This window comes from Micropterus salmoides, unplaced genomic scaffold (genome assembly GCF_014851395.1).
Source record: "Micropterus salmoides isolate LMB-PRFRI ecotype aquatic unplaced genomic scaffold, ASM1485139v1 Ms_hic_scaffold_21, whole genome shotgun sequence".
NCBI lineage: Eukaryota > Metazoa > Chordata > Actinopteri > Centrarchiformes > Centrarchidae > Micropterus > Micropterus salmoides.
The window spans coordinates 23355934-23376150 of record NW_024041262.1 but is presented as its reverse complement, the minus strand read 5'-3'; the positions used below and the strand labels follow the sequence as shown (position 1 = coordinate 23376150).

The following is a 20217-nucleotide window of genomic DNA, read 5'->3' as shown; positions in this document are numbered from 1 at the left end:
AACACGCCTTACGAATCAGTACTGTTCGAGCATACCCCGACCCGTAGCTGAACTTTGGCTGCAAAACCTGGCAGAAAATAAGGGTAGTATTACGGTAAACTCCTGGAGTGTAAATTCTCAGGATCAGAAGTTTTATGAAGCAAATGGAGGTGGATAAATCAACATGCACCACCCTGCACATTGGTCAATGAACGAGATAGGAAGGTTTAATGTCATTTTGGCGCGCAGCAGAGCAGAGTCATTGCCCTTGTGGTCAGATGGCAAATGCTCGTGGGTCATGTGAGGCATGAAAATGCACCATTCATGGCATAGAGTAAATTTTCCCTTCATGAGGGTGAGGCGGGCCCTGGCAGAGGATTCTGCGGAACAGAAACTTGGCTGGAGCCTCTACAGCTGAGAAAACAAGCCGGAAAACTTTGAGTGCACAGAGCCCCGTTCAACCAAGAGCAGTGTGTTGGATAAGTGTGTGTGAGGGTAAAAAAAGATCTACGTTCTCTGTGCACACATTACTAAAAGTGCATCTGCCTGAATACTTTAAAACTATACCTGTATTGATACTCACCCATGAAGGAGCCAGTGCTGCATATGAGGCTGAAAAAGCAGCTTTCAGGTGGGAGAGTTCCACATTTACTGCAGAGAAAACAGAGAGAGAGGAGGGGTAGTTAGTGCGGGCTGGCCTCAAGGCTTAGTGGGCTAAAGTGCAAGTTCAGTCAAGTTCTTGCAGAGTTCAAAAGAGATCCATGACCTCCAGGTCCCCTCACTTGGTTTTTGACCCTGTCTTTTTTATTGGCTGCACTCACACTACACTAAAAACAGTCATGAAAAAAACGGTGCAGCGTTGGTATGTGTGCTTACTTACTAAACCCATGCCAACATTTTTCCTCGTAAAGCAGTTTAGCAGAGAAACAATTATCAATAAATGGAAAAAGGACAGTCTCGCTGGGAGATCGAGGAAAGAATGGCTCCAGGGTCTTTATCTAGCGATCAAAAGCACCATGAAAATTGTTGTGAAACTAAATACTTGAGAACTGTAAGAAAAGCAGCTACATGCTGAAAAGGTCTTTACCAGGGTGAATCTTTAGTTGCACCGCAGCAACGTGAACCCCGTTGTTCATCATCCTGTGTGTCACTGTATGCGGGGGACATGTATTTCTTGTTTACATTTTGCAACAAAAACTCTTCTTCCTTTCAAGGTGGAGAGGTCCCCCTTCCCCCTCCGACTGTGAGCCTCAGTCGGGCAAGTGTGGGCTTATCTCACAACAACTCTGCAGTGCAGCTGCACACCAGCCATCAGAGCAATTTATCCAAAGCCATGTACAGAAAAACCCTTTATAATGACTGTACATACCGTATTCTGTCGGTCCGATATGTTTTTCTTGATGAAAATGTAATTATACTAAGCCCTTTGCAGACATGGAATATGAAACATCGCTTGCTTCGTCCTTTAAAGTGACCATTTAGACATAATGTTAATGACTTCATTCACACATGACAGTACATTCACTGAAAGAGCCACAATAGTGCAGCTATATTTGGCACCTGGTGGAGGGGGAACAGCAGTGTTGATTCAGTTGGCATTAATGAACATTTCAAAGATATTACTGTGGTTGGACAAGGTTTGCACCAAGAGATGATTTAGACTGATCTGAAGTGAGAATCTGTGAAAATTGCCTCTTTTACAGCATTTCCAAGTTTATTATATTTATTTTATTTGTGTATAAGAGATGACGATTTAGAAAATAAATGTATTACAGTGATCACAGGGGGCAGTTTCTCTCTCTGCATTTTAACCTTTACATTAGTCTGACAGTATTCAATTCAGATTTGTGTCATGTTGAAAGTGATAGGACAAAGTTACAAGTACCATCCTCATCTGACTGCCATTGTGACTTTTACGTAAACGTGGACACTTGAGACCATCATCGTTAAATTGCCATCACAATAATGTAAAGGGTTGCCTGTCTGAAAGGAGCTTTAGGTTGGTGCACAATATTCATTAGTTTTGGATTCAAATGTTCTGCTGCAATGACTTAAATGTTTTATATTTCACATTGTGTCCACGAATCTAACTAGTTTGGCAGTACTAATCACTAATAACAGGCTATACTGCATGCCAAATAAAACACAATCTGCACTGACATATTCTTTTATAAAAAGGAGCAGAAATAAAGAGACTATTTAGTGTTAAAAACAAAACCAGACGTAGCAGAGCATATAACAATGACTGGTAGAAATCATAAACCAGAGTAGCTTGCCATATCACATCATTCAATACTCGCGGCCTCATTGTGCGTACAATGTGTTTTCTGTTGTGCTTGAAATATATTTTCATTACTGTGAGAGTGGAAAGAGGTTCCTCGGTCAGTTTCATCATTGATTTACCACAGAGGTTTTCAAGAAACTGCACATCACATACAGGAACCAGACAACTGGGACTGTTATACAACATGCAGCAGTTTCAGCAGTCAAAAGGATTAAAGTCCTGCTGCAGGGGTGGGATCACTGACCTGATGAGTGGTATGTTGTCCAGGGTGCAGCACAGAACAGGACCCCTCTGTAATGGAAGCTGCTCCTCACATGACTCATTATAAAGCCTGTAAACACACACACACGGACATGCAAACACTCAGTTCAGCCTGCACACACAGGAGGATACAAACATTTCAGAAAAACACTGAAGAAAGGACATCAGATTCAGAGTTGTTCAAAAACTCATTTTGCGCCAAGCTGGAATCACTGAAACTCACTCATCTTAAAAGTAGTTCAAAGTTCAAGTAAATCGTTTCAGGTCAAATTGTTACTTTTACCAGTTTAAGCTTCACCTCGATGTGCAGAATTAATCTAAAGTAGGCAAATGTGTAAAAACTCCAGTTAATAGTTGAACATAAACTCTCACATCTGAGGCATCATGACTCGCGCTCTACGCAAGCAACAGTAGAAAATTAACCCAAAATATTTTCAGGTGAAATGTCTCTTCCATAACAATTAAATGCTTAGCTGCATGTATTGTTTTGATTACAGAAATGCAAAATGTATCAGGGGTTTCCTCTATTTCCTGTATAATATAATTAGACCCACACAGGAATCCACGTCTACAGTCATCAAATGAAACTACAAACTGAGACATGCAGCTGTTAGAATAAATAAATAGAAATATCTAACATACTTTAAATAAAAAGATACAATTACACCATTAAAATGACACCACAAGACCACAATTTCTTAAGGTAAAGATTTGCAGTTATTTATTTTAAGTGTGATATGACATGTCTGTGTTTTTGTCTTCTTATGGGAGACAAGCGCCCTTGACCTTAATTTTAAAATAAAATACTCTCAAATATCTTTATTCCAATGAAACTAACAGACTATAATCTTGTCTTTTGTGTGAAATGTATGAAACAACTACATCTAGACTTAATGAACAATATGGGGTCCGTATTTTAAATGTTTGGACTGTATTTGAGCATTTAGATTTTGTTACCTGCGCTGAAAACACAGCAGCACCAGTCAACATGTCTGAAACTGGGCACAATTCACCAACTACACCAACTATCCTCACCGGAAAAACGTTTTCTGTGCAAGAAGCTTATTAGAACCCATTTTTACGTTTACTGTAAGCCGCAACTTCTAGTGGCCGTAATAACTATGACGGGAGCAAAGGAAGAAGTCAGGTTGCGTAGTATTAAGAAAATCCGCATTAAGCTCGACTCGTGGGTCGGCTTCAAATGTGTGACAGCCTGACAACGGCCTACAATCTACATCAACGAGGCCCCCTGTCAGTCTTAATTCAGACATAGTGAGGCACGAGATGGAGAACGAATGGAGGGATAAAGACATTTAAGAAAAAGAAGTGCTGCATGAGCATATGTTGACATGAGGGGAAAATGTGTCAAGAAACACTGTATGTGTGTGTAGAGTGAGAGATACGTTACAGCAACCTGAAGTATCAGAAAAGACGAGGAACTCAAACACATTGGTTTAAATGGAAAGAGGAGGACTCCAAATATTCTTCTGTGGTATGTGAAACCTAAACATCTGCCTGTTTCTTAAATAAAAGTACCCTCCCAGCTGGAAAAGGAAATACAAACGTCCTCATACCTAAACGACAGAAGAGGCCGATTGCCAATGACTCCCAAACAAACATGACCATTGGAAAGTACCAGCGACAGGCGTAAGCACATGACTTGACTCACGCAAGACGAGCCACTCACGTATCGTAAGTCACTCTAGGCCAATTTTGGGTCCGATTCGCCCTCCCGACAATTACGGGCCGATTCTTCTTGATTAGAGGCTGGTCAGAGCAGATTATAGACAAAAATTATCCTGTAGTGTGAGAAGTTAACAGACATAATCCTAAAGTCACCGACTGGACCGTAACCCTGTCTGTGGTATCCCACATTTTTTAAATCTAGTTGAGATTTGAGACGAGGAGACCAGGCATAATGTAAGTCACTCACTTAACGGGACAAAACCCCCGGTCTCCTGGGTGAAAGGCCTGTGTTTGTGCGACTCAACCATCCACATTCTAACGCTTGCCATACACATAACGCGTTAAGTTTCTGACATTAGTTAAAGTTATATTACGTAACTCGCTTATTTTAATCCAAACCATGATCTTTTCTTAAACCTAACCAAACTGCGATGTTTCACATATTTCACGCTATTTGACCCTGGGGACATGTCCCCACCACTTTTTGAAATAGCTGATTTTGTCCCCACTACTTTTTGAAAGCAAAATTTGTTTTAAAAATGATCTTAAATATAGCTTGCAGTTAAACAAACTGTTATATATGTCATATTTGTATATTTTGAAATGTAACGTGCTACCAGAATTTTGTGTTTCCTTTTACATAAATAAAAACATTTTTACCATAAATTGTTGCAGAAATGTTCACCAGAAATGCAGCAAATGAATTGTTTAATGATCAAAATTTACTGGGGATCTGTTAAGGATCTTTTTGTCTCGTTCTCGTGAACCTAATATTGCGTATTGCGATGTCTCGCAGAGCTAAGTGTCTCTTCATACCTCTAATCTGAGCCCCTATGTCCCCACCACTTTTCAAGACAAAGTGAAGCCTTTGTGAGGATGTGTTGCGTATTTGGGTTTCCTGTACCAGCTAGGAGGGTACTTTTTATTAAAAGAAACAGGCAGATGATTTAACTTCATATTTAAGTTTCACATATCACAGAAGTCTCTCAATATCAGAGATGCCAATTCCTCTCATTTCCATTCGAACTGATCTTTTTGCATTCCTCGTCTTACTGTAACCTAAAATCTCCCCTCCACACCCACGTACACTCTCTCTTTACACATTCTCCCCTTGTGTCAACATTTGCTCAACATTTTCTTAAATGTCCACTCCCAATCTTACCATTCCTTCTCCATCTCATGCCTCACTGTGTTTGAATTAAGACTGACCTCGTTGATGTGGTTTGAGAGAAGATTCCTCCCACAAAATAAGCCCACCATGAATTACCTTTTCCTGAATCAAGGCTAAGTAAACACACCAGCTGAGAAAGTGGTGTTTTTCCTTCCACACTTTTCACAGTGGGCACCTGCGAGCAATTATTCACAATCAGTGAGTTTTTTTTGGAGTTTGAAAACGCATGGCTTCCTGTTTTAACGAACACAAGCTTCTGGTTGGCACAGACGGGGGGCTGTTTGACAACTTTCTGTCACCCGCTCCTGTTCTTGTTATATAAGATAATAAAATACTGATTTGAAGGACGTCACTTTGCAGCACAGCAGCAATCACTGCTCGCATTTATGAGCTACGATCTAACTGTTTTATGCTGAGAACAGGAAGATAGGTATATGACAACAACTAAATATGAGCCGTATTAAAAGGTGGGGTACACAATTCTGGAGAAATCCAATACCATGATATAGAGCGAACAACGACACAGCAAGTAATGTAGCTAACGTTGGCCAAGTTGTGGGTTGTTCCTATAGCTAACACCGCAAAAGCAGCATGTCCGGGAGAACTAGAAAGTAAGCTGAATGTCTGTGGGACATTTAACGTTACCGGACACAAAATCAATCAAAACAGTGTGTGGCAGGGTGCGTCCCGCTTTGTTTGTTTCCCATTTACAGAGCCAGGGCTGTGTACAAACACCGGATTCAGAGCACAGGCAGAACGGACAGGTAACGAGGAGATATTCGTTCAATTAGAACCGCATACCCCACCTTTAAAACACATGACAGGGGTTTAACCAGCTGAGACTCAGCGGAGTAAACATCCTCCTTCTTATTAGATGTCAGCTGTGAGATGCAGTTTTGTTGTTTGCTGACCGAAATAGAATGAAGAAAATATTTAGCCTCGTGTGGATGCAGTGTTTTCACATGTAGATGGAACAAATTCAGTCGACTTATTGTGAATATATTCTGAGGTTAAAACAAATGGTAGGATTAATTCTTTCTAACCTCACTGTTTGTGGTGTTTGAGATTCTAACTTTACTTTATGGCAACATGTAGCCTATTTAAATCTACATTAACACTTTTTTGGCCACTTTGGGGCAGCTGAAACAAGCTGGAAACTTAAGACTGACATTATTATCACCTTTTAAGATGACAAAGGGAACATGCGAGCAAACATTTACTTATTTACACATCAAACAGTTACAGAGCAACATTAGATTTATATGTATTCATGTTTGAGTCCACTTGATGAATGTAAGTTCAGTATTCACTCTCTTTTAGCTCTGCCGACTAATGAGAAAAACATCTGCCCCTTTAGCTGCTAAATGCTTAGAGCATTTTCACTGGAAACACCACTACTGAGAGCAGTGAGCGTAATGTGGCCAAAATAATGAAGTGAAAAGTGGTAAAAGTCAGGTGATTATTCTCTTTGCCCTTTCACATTACACATTGTTATGTGACCCATAGTTAATGTATTTATTGGAGCAGCTTTAAGGATTTTCAGGTCTGTAAAGGGGGAGATTTTCAAAGTGTATGGTAGTGTTGTCTCGAGACCGGTTTTAAGACCACTTTTTGATGGTCCTGGTCTCGTTTCGGACTTGACCGCATTTGTACTTGTTCTTGTCTCGGACATTGAGGATTTTATTTCAAGACCAGTCAAGACCATAACTTTGGGAATATCAATAAATTGCTTTTTCATCGTTTTTTTTTTTTTGCTTCAAATGCAAACAATAACCCTAATTATAAATGTGTTGTTACCGTTAACAACTGTAATAAAGATGTTGATTTCAGCGCTTAGTGTTTGTATGTGGGTGTTTTCATGGGAATGTGGATCTTTCAGATAAATTTAAGAAGCACCTATGATCTCATTCCACATTTTATTGTGTGTCATGTAATGTGGGGAACTGGTCTCCGGTCTGTGAACCGGTCTCGCCCTCCCTCGGTCTTGGTCTTGACTTGGTCTCGGTTCGGGCGGTCACTAGTGTATGGGTTTGCATTTTCTTGTGCTTTTGTATGTTAAATCATTCTAACGCAATAACAGAGCATTAGTTGGTTTATAATCGTCACAGGACCATCTTCAGGCAGTAAATGGCTTTGTCAGGTTCACTGTGTGAAAGTCACGATCCTACTGAATTCCTAAAAAAAGCCTTTAAAACTGACAGTACACATTTGTGCGTGACAACATCAATAATAGTAAGAGTGTGTGTGTGTGTGTGTGTGTGTGTGTGTGTGTGTGTGTGTGTGTGTGCGCTCTTTACCAGTTATGCACAGGACAGACGTGCTGGTTGTACAGGGCCATCGCATATCTGTAAAGGAGAGAAGAATCTTTGGAACTGAACGTGAAGACATAAAATAAATAAGAAAGCATGATGTGGTCTGGACGTATTCTTTCATACAGCAGTTACACTCTCAAAACACAAAAACTAAATAAGCCACAGTAGAACAAAAGCTCCGTTTCACCCACTGAAATGAAGCACTTGAAAGCGTCGTCACATATAGCGAGATTAATGCCAGTCCGGCCTTTAAAGTACAACATTTTTTTTCCCCAATAACAAAACATGTGTCACACGGATTACCAAAGTGTTGTTTCTACAGACTGAGGCCGCTTGTCTTCATCATACATGTTACTATAACTCTTGACGCCAGAAGACAGGCTGTTGCTTTTTAAATCCCTTAAATCTGTCAACTACACAATAACCACCTCCACAAAACACACAGCCTGGCTACAAGATAATTCACACAAATACTCTATCAAATAGACATTCCCATCGGCCTCAGCTGTACTTTGTGTTTTGTGCTAATGCATGCTCACTATGATAGTGAACATTTTTTTCAGAATCAGGTTTATTGCCAGGTACATTTTCACATACGGGGAATTTGCCTTGGTATAAATTTGTGCTTAAAGTACATTTATTCATTTAGTTGACGCTTTTATCCAAAGCGACTTACAATTGCTATATCGCACGCCTCTGGAGCAACTAGGGGTTAAGTGTCTTGCTCAGGGACACATTGGTGGATGGGTCACAGTGGGTGATTGAACCCGGGTCTCCCACACCAAAGGCAAGTGTCATCACCAACCCAGTACATATGAACATAAATATAAATATATAAAAAGTAAGAAGGTCAAAAAATGTATACAAAAAGTATACAAAAATTACAATACTACTAAAATACAATGCTTTTGACTCATCTTTTAACATAGTCACATGTCAACAATACGTTATCTGAGACTTAAATATATCAAGAAAAACAATAACAGTCTCAACCACTGCAAATCACTATCAGTTCCTTTCAAAACACATAAAAAGACCCATTGTGCCACAGATAAGACACACACAGGAATCAACAGAGCAATCTGCTGATTAATGTTACTGTCCAAAAACTGAATGCGATAGTTTGAGCGCCTTTATTGATCACTGATAACAAGGAGACACACAGGTCAGAATACTTGATTTGCTTTCACTTGAACAAACAGCAATAAACTGTGGTAGAGGGCAGCGTCTGAAATCAAGTTTTTTGCCAGTGTGGCAGGGTACTGAACATTTTGACCGGCCACTCGGTTTGTTTGCAGGCCACTTCTTATATCAACGTACAACACGTTGTAAACACAGAGTAAGTGGAACACGTCATGTAAAGAAAATATGTATCAATATTAGTGCTGGGCAACAATTACAATTTTTAATCACGATTAATCACATAGTTATGCGCAAAATTGAATAATGAATTCTAAAGTAGTGTATTGTGCACATTTTATTTAAATGTACTGCGATATACAAAAGTGCAATAACATGGTTTGCAAACATAGCAATAAAATATTTCTTGTAAATCTCAACTTAAACATTAATGTAATCAAACTGAATATAAAACCAAAAGCTATTTGCCATTTTATCTAGCTTGTTAAAACAAGTTACCATCATGATATCATAATATCACCAGGCACCTTCTGAGCAACAGGTTAACATAGAAATTCTTGTTTGTTTCTGAACAGATATCAGCAGAAACATTTTCCTTTTATCAGGGAGCAGAATAAACAGTCTGTAGCAAGTGTCCCTGTGAGAGTGAGGCGAAGTGCTCGCCTCACGCACACGCCCGCCCGCCCGCCGCCAAAGTTGAATTGTCTTGAACTTTTTGTACACAACGCGCAGCACAAATCATTGGAAGAGGGACAGATCCTCGCTGTTTGTGAGTTTCCAGAATCTATCACGGTTTACTAAATCGGACATCAACAGGAAGGAATTCAAACGGCAGAGCAATCCAGCTCTAATTAATATAAGAGATGCCATGGTGGCAGCTGACCTGAAAGTTTTACCTGCCACATTCAAGTGCAGCAACAAAGCCAACAAAAACTTTTGTGCGGCTAGTTTTTATTGATCTCTCGTCTGCTTTTAATTGTATTCAGCCTTATATTGAAGCAGAAAGGCCACAGAGTATCCACATTGATCTTGGCCTCATAAGCTGGCTGATGGACTTTCTAACTGGGGATGCCCCAACATGTAGAGAGGTAAATAGCGTTTTATCAGACGCCCTCATTTCTTCAACGGGCTCGCCCCAAGGTTGTGTCCTTGTCACCTCTCTTATTCATTTTGTACACAAATGTGTCAAAGCCAGCAAGTGGGGAGCCACATCCTGAAGTTTGCTGATGATTCTGTCATTGTGTGACTCCTTCATAGTATGGATCCGGACAATATTTCTTGGACATAAAGTCTTCAAAACAAAGGAAAGGGTTTTTGATTTTGGGGAAAATCCCTCGGGCATCTCCCCAGTATTCATTAATGGTCCAGCTGTTAAGGTTGTACATCAGTACAAATATCTGGGCACAGCGATCGACAACAAACTGACTTTTGAGCATCATGTGGATGTGGTGTGTAAGAAAGCACATCAGCACATGCACTTTCTTCACAAACTCCGTGGTTTTAATGTGGACAATACTTAAAAAAATATTTTATTCTTGTTTTATTGAATCAGTTCTTACGTTCGCTTTTATCTGTTGGAATGGCTCACAATCTGCCAAGATGCAGAACCAGTAGATTTATGCACTCCTCTGTCCCTTTGGTTTGTTAAACAACTCCCTGTGATTTTATATGGTATGCACTTCTTTTTAACTGGTATTTATCGCATCTGCTCTATTTTAAAAGGTTCAGTGTGTAATATTTAGAAATACAATATAAGATCCATAACTATGTTTTCAGTGGTGTATAAATACCTTATATAATAAACCATTATGTTTTTATTACCCTAGAATGAGACACTTTTATGTACATAACCGCGGGCACCCCCTTCCATGGACGTCGCCACATTGCATCGTCATGTTTCTACAGTAGCTGAAAACAGACAAACAGCGCTACAGAGCGCGTTTCGCGTTTTTATATCCAGTCTATGGTTTCGTCACTAAGTTCTTCTTTTTCTACTTCTGGTAGAATTCAGGCAGTGCAGACACTCATCACTATGTTGAATACGTACGTTAGAAGAAGAAATAGTAATAATATACTGCAGGGGTCTGAAAATAAGTTTTGAATCGGAGCAATATCTTCAACCATTAGATGGTGGATGAGAATATGAGCTGTGCAGGACTTGCAACCCACCTTGGGTTTTTTCTCTCTTCAACAAATGGATTCTGCAGCGAATGGTTCTCAGATCACGGCATGTGCTGTACTGTTTTTGTTTCGGTGTTTGATCCGCATCCATCAACCTGCGGACGCTTTTGCCCCAGTATCTCCAGGCAGAGAACATTTAGGGGAATCACGTTTTCTGAGGCTCTTTCAGAGGTGTGTCAAGCAGGTTACAGACTCTTTTAATGTCCTTCAAAATTTTTCAAAGTAAAAGCTCAGTTCAACTTCAAATAGGAGATTGCTATAAATGCGCTTTTACTTTGTAGGCAAAACCACTAAAGAGGAAGTGATTATGTGAGAAACTGTTGCTGTTTTAACTGAGATCTATTTTTAAGCAAAGCTATCAAAGTATTTATTTATTTTTATTTTTTGCTGCTACTAAAGCACCATAATCAGGCAGTGGGACAGATATTATTGTTGGCGGGCAGTTTTGGTGAGGGTCCATAATCACAGAGAGAATTAATGTGTTTCCCTTGTCAATGTTTGTATAAACTTTATTTAATATGTGGTTTATAATGGTGCAGAAACAGTGTTTCACACTCTTGGCTTTCATTGTCCATGTCACATCTGTCAGTGGCCAAGTCACAATAATATACGGTTTTACTGAATAATTAAGTGAATATAATTTCTTAATAAATATACCTAAAGAAACCTCATTTCTTGACTGGCCACTCTGCTGTCTCAGAAGAGACATCTTTTGTGTTGTGTCAGACACCGTAGCTGTCCTGTCGTCTTCGAAAGGTTAGAGGGCAGTTGTAGACCGGACAGAGTGTTGCAATTCACAACCTTCACCACTAGATGCCACTAAATCTTACACACTGAACCTTTAAGTTATTATTGTTTAGTAGCCTTCATTTTACTGTTACACTTACTCTGTGAGTGTTTGTGTGTGTCATGGTTTTACTGTTGTGATTCTTTTGGCTACTGCTTTCTGCACAATTATTTACTCTTCAGGAATAATAAAGAATTCCTAACATTTGCCCTGTTTTCGGCAGGTGCTAATGTCATTCCTCTGAAGAGGGGATCACAGAATTTTTGTAGCTGTTGTGTTTGATTTAAAAAATTTACTTGGCTTTGGTTAAAATGTAAAACTCTTATTTTACAGTCATATCCCTTCATTCTCTCCGGAAAACTTCACAAGCTGGCCTCAGCTCCAGTACATGCTACAGTTATGTTTCTGGTACAAACAACTATTCAAGCTGGCATTTTAAAAAGGCACCAGCAAACAGGCGTCAACGTGTCTGAGAAACAACAGGTCTGGCAGAACGAGGGGGATTACAGACTTGTCTCTCAGGGAAGGACTTGGTGACCAGTTGTGAAAAATTCTCACGCCCACTTTGCGAAGGTGTGAAAGGCTTCTTACAAAAGGAGACTGTGTCAATCGACTCACACCAAGAAGATAAAAGAAGTGGAAGAAGGTGATAAAGAAACAGTCACACAGTGCACAAATCAAAGACGTTAAGGCAAGGAGGTAAGTTCTCAGCAGCTGGATCTGCAGTAGGAGTGTATGAAGGTGTTGGTGCTTCCTAGCGTGCAGCCTGCTGGGTTTGTTCCGGGATTTAGCCCAGTGCACATAGTCCGAGTCGCATTAACAGCAAGAGCTGCAAAGCAAACGTTTGACCACAGACTTGTGGTTTGTTGTTGTTCTGTGAAATTCCCTGAATTAATTAGCTGAAAAAATAACCTTATATCATTACTCTCCTGACCTTTCTACTTCCCTTGAATGCACTCAGTGGAGTTACACAAGACATATGAGGGTTTGTAGAAGGCTAAGCTAAGACAGCTAAGGCTATAACTAATAATATATTAATATAATTTTTTCAATAAAGGGTTACTGCAGGGATTTTGTATTACACACCATGAATTTGGGGAACTTGCAAGAGACAGATGTTTAATTTTTAAATGTTTGAAACCGCAGATACATCCCAGCTTTTAGGTACGATTAGGTGTTTAGGTGTTGATTTTGTCATCTAACTCTCAGCAAGAATGCAAATAAGTGTATTTCCCAAAATGTCAAACTGTTCTTTTAAGGATGTTTTCAAATATATGTTCCTTGAATCTTGCTCAATTATAGTTACAGATGTCATTTATGATTTCTACCACAATGGCAGCTCATCCCACCACCTGTTGGCTCATACTGCCAGTGTGACAGACTCACAGGAACTGCTCTGTTCGCTTACTTCCACCATAAAAGCAGAAGCTATTGGTTGCTGTTGTTATGTAAAAAGCTACAGATGTAACTGCTGTGGGTAGAAAAGGGACACACAGACCAGACAAGCGGAGAGGAATGTCAAGGACGACTCTCTTCTCAAACACAATTGTAGAATAAACAGCAAGAAATTATTCTCTCCTTCCAAAAAAGGCCACTGTTTTACATTAATGGACTTTGCACAGCCAGTTGAGGTCATCGTCATCACAGTAGGGATAATAGGTAGCCTGTCTAACCAGGCTAATGTATAGACAACAGGAACCCTGCGTTGCAACACTTTGTACACAAATGCTACGAAAACACACAGTTCCTACAAGACAAGCAAATGTTGGTGTTTATTTACACAACTCTGAGGTACTCACACAACCCATATTCCAGCGATGGTGAAGACAGGCAGGCTGACAGGGAGGATCATCCACAGAGACATGACGACCACCTGGAGATCTCCACTGCAAAGATCAACAAACACCAGCGTCACCAAAGACCAGAAGGACTCCGATCAGGCCATTAAAACCAGAATCACTAAGTCTAAGTGACGTCATTACAATGTACAGTTCACTCTGGTCGATAAGAACTATAATAATCCTGTTGTGCACTTTTAGGACAACACGAGAGTCCTGTGTCGATTAGGTGATTCATCTTCTTGTTCCGGCTTCTCCAATGTGAGGATTTGCTGCAGTTTTTGCGTTTAATTAAATTAAACATATAGATATTGAGTTCTGTTTGAGTTGGGCTGCAACTAACAGTTACTTTTCATTATAATTATTTTGCTGATTATTTTCTTGATAAGTCTGATTGATTGTTTGGTCTATAAAATGTCAGAAGTTCCTCAGCGACTTCTTGAAATTATTTGTGTTATCCAAAACCCCAAAAGACATTCAGTTTAATATCACTTGAGACAAAGAAAAGCAGCTACTCCTCACAGTTAGAACGTAACTTTAACACTAAAATTATAGAAATAGCTGCAGACTAATTATAGGATGATCAATTAATTGATTAATCAACAAATTCTTTTTTAGGGCATCATTTACAAATACCCATGGAAAATTACCTAAGACAGAAATTATATCTTAAAATGTCTTATTTTTTCAAAAATATTCTGTTTGCAGATGCCATGAAAGAAATGGGTAGATTTGGGAAGCTGCCTTCACTATTAGTTCAATTTATTCATCAATAAAATCCTGTATATTATTACAGTGCTGCCACCCTAATCCATCCAGCACTGACTACAGAACAGAAGAAACATATACTCATAAAACAAAACTACAGATAAAAAATGAGGCTATCATAAAAGAAATCATTTTCGAAATAATTTGTCATTTTCCTTTAAGACTTCTGTTCCTGAACACACAATAAAACTTGCTTAAAACTATGAAACAGTAACTAATGCAACCTTAAATCTAATCACTCTGCAGAATGGACCTGCAAGTCGCTGTAAGAACTGGTTCTTGTTTCTTTGCTCTCCTTTGATTCTTTTACTTTATAATTTCACCTGCAGAGGCTGCTGCTCGTTCATGCATGACCACCAAATTATATGTGCGCCTCGGGAAAAGCAGCATGCAAAGGCAAAGCAGAGGGACTCTGGTGTGTTTGATCCTACCTCTCGTGTGTTCAGTGGGGAAAGCTTCAGGCTGCGCTCTTCATCTCAGCTCCTCCAAACTCGATGAAAAGTCGCAAGAAGTCGCTGCGAGTCCGAGCTCCTCTGCTGCACCTGATTTCATTGTCAGAATGTGACAAATATGATGCAGATTTATCACATCAGGATGAGGAGAAACATGGAGACGGTGTGTGTTTTCCAGTTCTCATTCATCACACACACCCGAGCCTCCCACCGTCCTCAGCCTGCAGCCTGACAGAAATGTTCCGAGGAGGAGAGACCAGCTGGAGACAGTAACTTCTAACTCCTCCCAGAACACACTCAGACCCCCCTTTTAAAAAACACATTTTGACAGTTTGTGTTGGTTTTCAGCCACTTTTCAGTCATGCTGTTTGAAATTTAATCAGTTTTGTCCTTTTTTATAAGCTTATGAGCGTATGTGTTTGTGTGTGCCTGGACTTCTGCAAGCCTCACAAACACTTTTGAACTAGGCCTATATGCTGGATCAGCTGCAGTGCTGTTGTTGTAGTGTGTTATCCCGATCACGGATCATTTTGTTCTCCGTCTAGTTCCTGGAAACAGATTTCACAACCGCACTGCATATAATTATTGAGCGTTGACTCCGGCGTGCAGTCCAGAATATTGAATTTCGTGTTTCTTCTTTTCCCCTTAAAATATCTAATGTTTTCCAAGAAAGCGGATTTTGATGCCTTCAGGGGCCCTTTGTAAGCTTCTGTTTCTTGTTGGCAGTGGTACATGGCCTGTCTAATGAGTGACTGGAAGTTGTTTTTTTTTTTTTTTTTTACAGGGCATGAAACCTCACTGTTCAGATCTCAACATTTTAAAGATCTTAACGTTTTAAATTAGTCCACAGTTTGATATAAGTGCACCTGCAATGTATAGATCTAACGCTTTACCCCATAATGTTGAATTCAAATGTATTAATGCCCCCGTTTATAATTTAACCATTTTATCCTTATCTTTTGTTGCTGCACTTTTGTATGATTTAAAGTTGTTGTTTTTTTGCTGTAACACTTTTGTTTGTATTGTCCTGCTTACACAATACAACAATGTAAAAATAAATAAATCCAGTGTTGCATTCAAAGTATTGTCAGCAAATGTGAAAGCATAGATTCTGCAAAAAAAGGCTCCTGTGAATGATATATTTTTATATGACCTTATTAAATAAATTGTTAATTCTGATGGATAAATGTGTATTTCAAACAGATTTTGTTTGTGACTTTTCTTTTATGTTTGCTCTTTTTTTTGGCAAATATTGAATCATTTTTCCTCTCTGAATAAAACCATCTGAGAAGTTTAGAAGGGAAATCTCTCTACTGTTAACAACTCATATATATCTGAAACAAAAGGGAATGCACTGATTTCAGCTTTAACAGTGCAATGAGTTTAAAAAGCTTATGATATTTTTCATGTAAAATCTTAAGCTGTAAAGTAACCAGAAACAACTACTGTCAGATAAATGTAGTGAAGTAGAAGTATAAAGTAGCATTAAATGGAAATACTCAAGTTATATAAGTTGGATGTAGCCTACTTGTACTTGTAACTGAGTACACTACTTTAAAAATCACGTGTAAATGATCAAACAGTAGCCGGAGTCAGAAGATTTTCTGTTTTCTCTCTTTTTCTCTTCGTGTTATAGACTTTTTATAACAACGTTTTATATTATTGTCATGCAAACAACATTTTAATGTTAAAAAATGGAGCAAATTTTAAGTGCTAGTAAAATCATAGCTGTCAAATAATTGCAGTACAGTAAAAAGTTTTTCCCCCTGTGAAATGTGGAGGCCTAAAACGTAAAGTATATAGCTACCTCAAGTTTGTGTTTAGGTACATTCCTTGAGTAAATGTGGGATTACTTATTTACCTCCCTCCACCACTGGTAATACAGATGATGTTCACTCAGTATTGTAGCGGACTGATTTCAAATATTAACACCATAGTATGAAAATTTCCACAGAGCAGGGAGAGGGACACACATGAAACGTTTGTAATAGGTCCTTTATAGTTTCTGAGGCTGCAATACTTCAACTTTGCAACAACAAAAAACTCATTAGCATAGGAGGAAAATCCTATTATTAGAGATATTATTGCTCTTTAATTAATGTTCAGTTCAGAATCCAGTTTGTTCGACGGCACTTGAAGGCATCCTCACGCGGCTCTTCGCGTGCATCACCGTACAGAAGTTCCCACAGCTGCTTTCAATTATCATGTCTTGGAAATAAATTGCATCTGTGCCACTGGTTTATTCACTGAAGCTCATCTGTTCCATTAAACTAGTGCCAGAGAGAACAAACTCCTGCCACATGAGGGCGCTGCAGGATCTACATCATGACACCTTGACTCTAGTCTGACCTGGTCAGGATGCTGCAGTGAAGACAAATGAAATGAGCTTGAGTTTGTCTTTCTACAACTACATAAATAGAGTATGGTGACCCCATATATGCCTGTACATACATTTACAGATAGACAGTGGTGGATGAAGTATTTGGATATTTTACTTAAGCAAACAGTGTAGAAATACTCTAAGTACTCTACTTCTACTACTACTAGTATTAGCATACTTAAAGTACCAAAGTAAATGTACTCATTATGCAGAATGGCGCATTTAAGAACCACATTTATTGCTGGATTATAATTAGTAATGCATAAATGTGTAAGCATCACTAATGTTGCAGCTGGTGGAGCTAATGTAAAACTTAAATTAAAGGCCTAGTCCCAATTAGTGTTAATGTTACGGGCCTCAGAGACGCCTCTTAAGACATCTGGTTTTTATAGAAGTTCAGGTCGCCCCTTTGAGCTAATTCCAAGCTGCTTAGATACAACTATAAATGTTTAAACTGTTGTCAATGTGGCTACACATCATAAGATCGTTTAGATTCTCCACAATTCAATCTCTTAGTTGCCCGGTCTATTTATTGAAGTTTTACGGTAATTTCAACTTTATATAGGCCTACTGTGGGGCAGCTTCATCCGTAATAATATATCATAATTTATTAAATGATATATATTTTGTATTAAAGCAAGGTTATGTAGGTATTTTATCTTAAAATAACAACTTCAAAATTCTTTTGATGGCACACTGACTGTTTTTAGATTTAATGGCGTCTGTCGTTGCCACGCTGGGCTCCCTGCTCAAGCTACTGCACTATGCTACAAATGCAAATGTACTTTGGGTGGCACGGTGGTCTAGTGGATAGCACTGAGGCCTCACAGCAAGAAGTTCATGGGTTCAAACCCTGGCCTCCCCGGCCTTTCTGTGTGCAGTTTGTGTGTTCTCCCACCATCAAAAACATGCTAGGTTTCTTAAGTCAGTGCTTGACCAGACATCTGGAGTTGTCCCCTGGGGGCTGCACAGCGGCTGCCCACTGCTCCCTTGAGGGATGGGTTAAATGCAGAGGACATGAAGTACATCTGTTCTTGTTTATAACGGGCGCCAAATCACTCTGAATGATCAAATAAATGTAGCAAAGTTAAAACAATACAATATGTAGTGGAGTAGAAGTATGAAGTAGCATAAAATGGAAATACTCAGGTAAATTGTTGTGGCTACATCTTTTGACAAATAAACGAAGGTCTCAATTAGAAGCCTGGTCTGTATTTCTATAAAACCTCTTAAACCCCAGCGGGTTACCTGCTTGAGCTAAGCTGCTAAGACGGCACATACAAATAGAATTGTTTAAATGTTTTTCAATATGTGTATATGACTGCACATTGTGAGATCGGTTAGATTATCCATAGCTGTGACGAAAAAAGCCACATTTTTATACAAGTAATATTCATACTGGTTGAAATAAACAGTTAGGTAGCAGCCCATTAGCTGTCTTTGCTGAGCGAGAGTTTTGTGCAAAAGGAATTAAACGCCTGTCCCAAATAAAGGTAGGGTGAGTTCAGTGACCGAAGCAAAAAAAGCCAGGGCTCTTAACTGAAGTTTTAAATTTCCCACTGCAGCTATTTTTAGTCTTAATCCATCCGCAGTGATTATTGTGATCTAAACTTCATGAGATTTTGTTGCAGTGAAACACATAAGATCTTACGGAGCAGAGCTGCATATCATGTGGTGGTTTGTGAAAAGAAACCCTGCAGTCGTGACCTTAGACCTCAGTTAGTTCAAAGCTCCCTCTCAGCTCCTCACAGTGTCCTCAATGTCCTCTGGTGTCATCCACCCACAGCTTCGAGGCTAATGTGCAGAGCTGGCAGAGCTTTGTCCTCTATCAACCCACAACGTCCCAGCGGTTCATATCTCAGCCTGGACGTTTACAGGACGTACTCGGTGATGAGGAGCAGGCGAGGGAGCTGCTTGTTTTAAGACCACGGGAGTCTTGTAGCGTTTTAACTGTGTCCACAATACAAATTCCTGCACTTGTTACAGCACTCTGGGATTTAACTGGTCGTGAAAGTGGAGGACAGTGGATATCAGAGAGATGGATCATCCCTCTGCAGAGTTTCTGTGTTGTCCTCAATATATCCTCAGCAGAGAAGATCATTTTAGGGGAGAGGGAGTTTTATACCAACGACAAAATGCTGACTAAGGAGACAAAACGAGCATTTATCAAAAGCACTTAAAATGCAAGAGACTAAAAAAGCCTTCAGTTAAATGAATGATTGATTGAATGGTGTATTAACTAAAGAAAATCCATCCGGTGAGCTTCAAAATTTAAATTTAAGTTTGTTTTCTCACAGCGAGCGGCTCTGTGAAGCCCAGTGGTGCAGTGAGCTAAAAGCTAACGTCAACATGCTCATGCCAGTGGTGGAAAATTAATAAGTACATTTTGTCAAGTAAGTACAATACAAAAGAGTGTTTTAATTGTATGCCACTTTATACTCTACTACATTTATTTATTAGGTACCTGTTGTTACCAGTTTCTCTGCAGCTGAAGATAAAAAAAACATTTCCATATAAAATCCAATGCATTGTTATATCGTAAATTAAAAACACCCAACAGTATAAAACATTTATAAAAATTGCTATATTGCAGCCAGCTACAACATTTAAATGCATCTTACTTGCTACAGCACCAATAGTTATAGTAGAAGTACTTGGGAAAATTAATTTCCCCTAGTGGGGATTTTGGCTGCTTAGTGAGTACTTTTATTTCTATACTTGTAGTTTTCTTGATAATACTTACACACTGAATGAATTAAGAGTTTTACAGAGTATTTTTAATTTGTGGTATCGCTACTTTTATACTTTACTTACTTTAAGTACCTTCTTTAAGTGACTATGACCACCATCGTAGTCTAGCATGTTAGTACCAAAGTTACCAACCACACAGACTGAAGTATAATTATTTTAATTGTAAATAATTACATAAGAAATTGTTTCTGTATCCAGACGATTACAGACATTTGAAGGATTATAGT

The 20217-nt window shown here is 39.1% G+C and overlaps 1 protein-coding gene across 1 annotated transcript in view; it reads right to left on the bottom strand.

Moving 5' to 3' along the window:
* The window catches only part of LOC119915677 (transmembrane protein 150A-like), a 31871-nt gene extending 16384 nt beyond the window's left edge, over window positions 1–15487 (bottom strand). The window contains exons 1-5 of the mRNA XM_038735340.1: window positions 14839–15487; window positions 13601–13687; window positions 7679–7726; window positions 2508–2594; window positions 563–630 (exon numbers count right to left, since the gene is read on the bottom strand). Coding sequence (XP_038591268.1) covers window positions 563–630; window positions 2508–2594; window positions 7679–7726; window positions 13601–13665 — 268 coding nt within the window. The 5' untranslated portion in view covers window positions 13666–13687; window positions 14839–15487. The remainder of the gene's footprint in view (window positions 1–562; window positions 631–2507; window positions 2595–7678; window positions 7727–13600; window positions 13688–14838) is intronic.
* Window positions 15488–20217: the final 4730 nt, after the last annotated feature.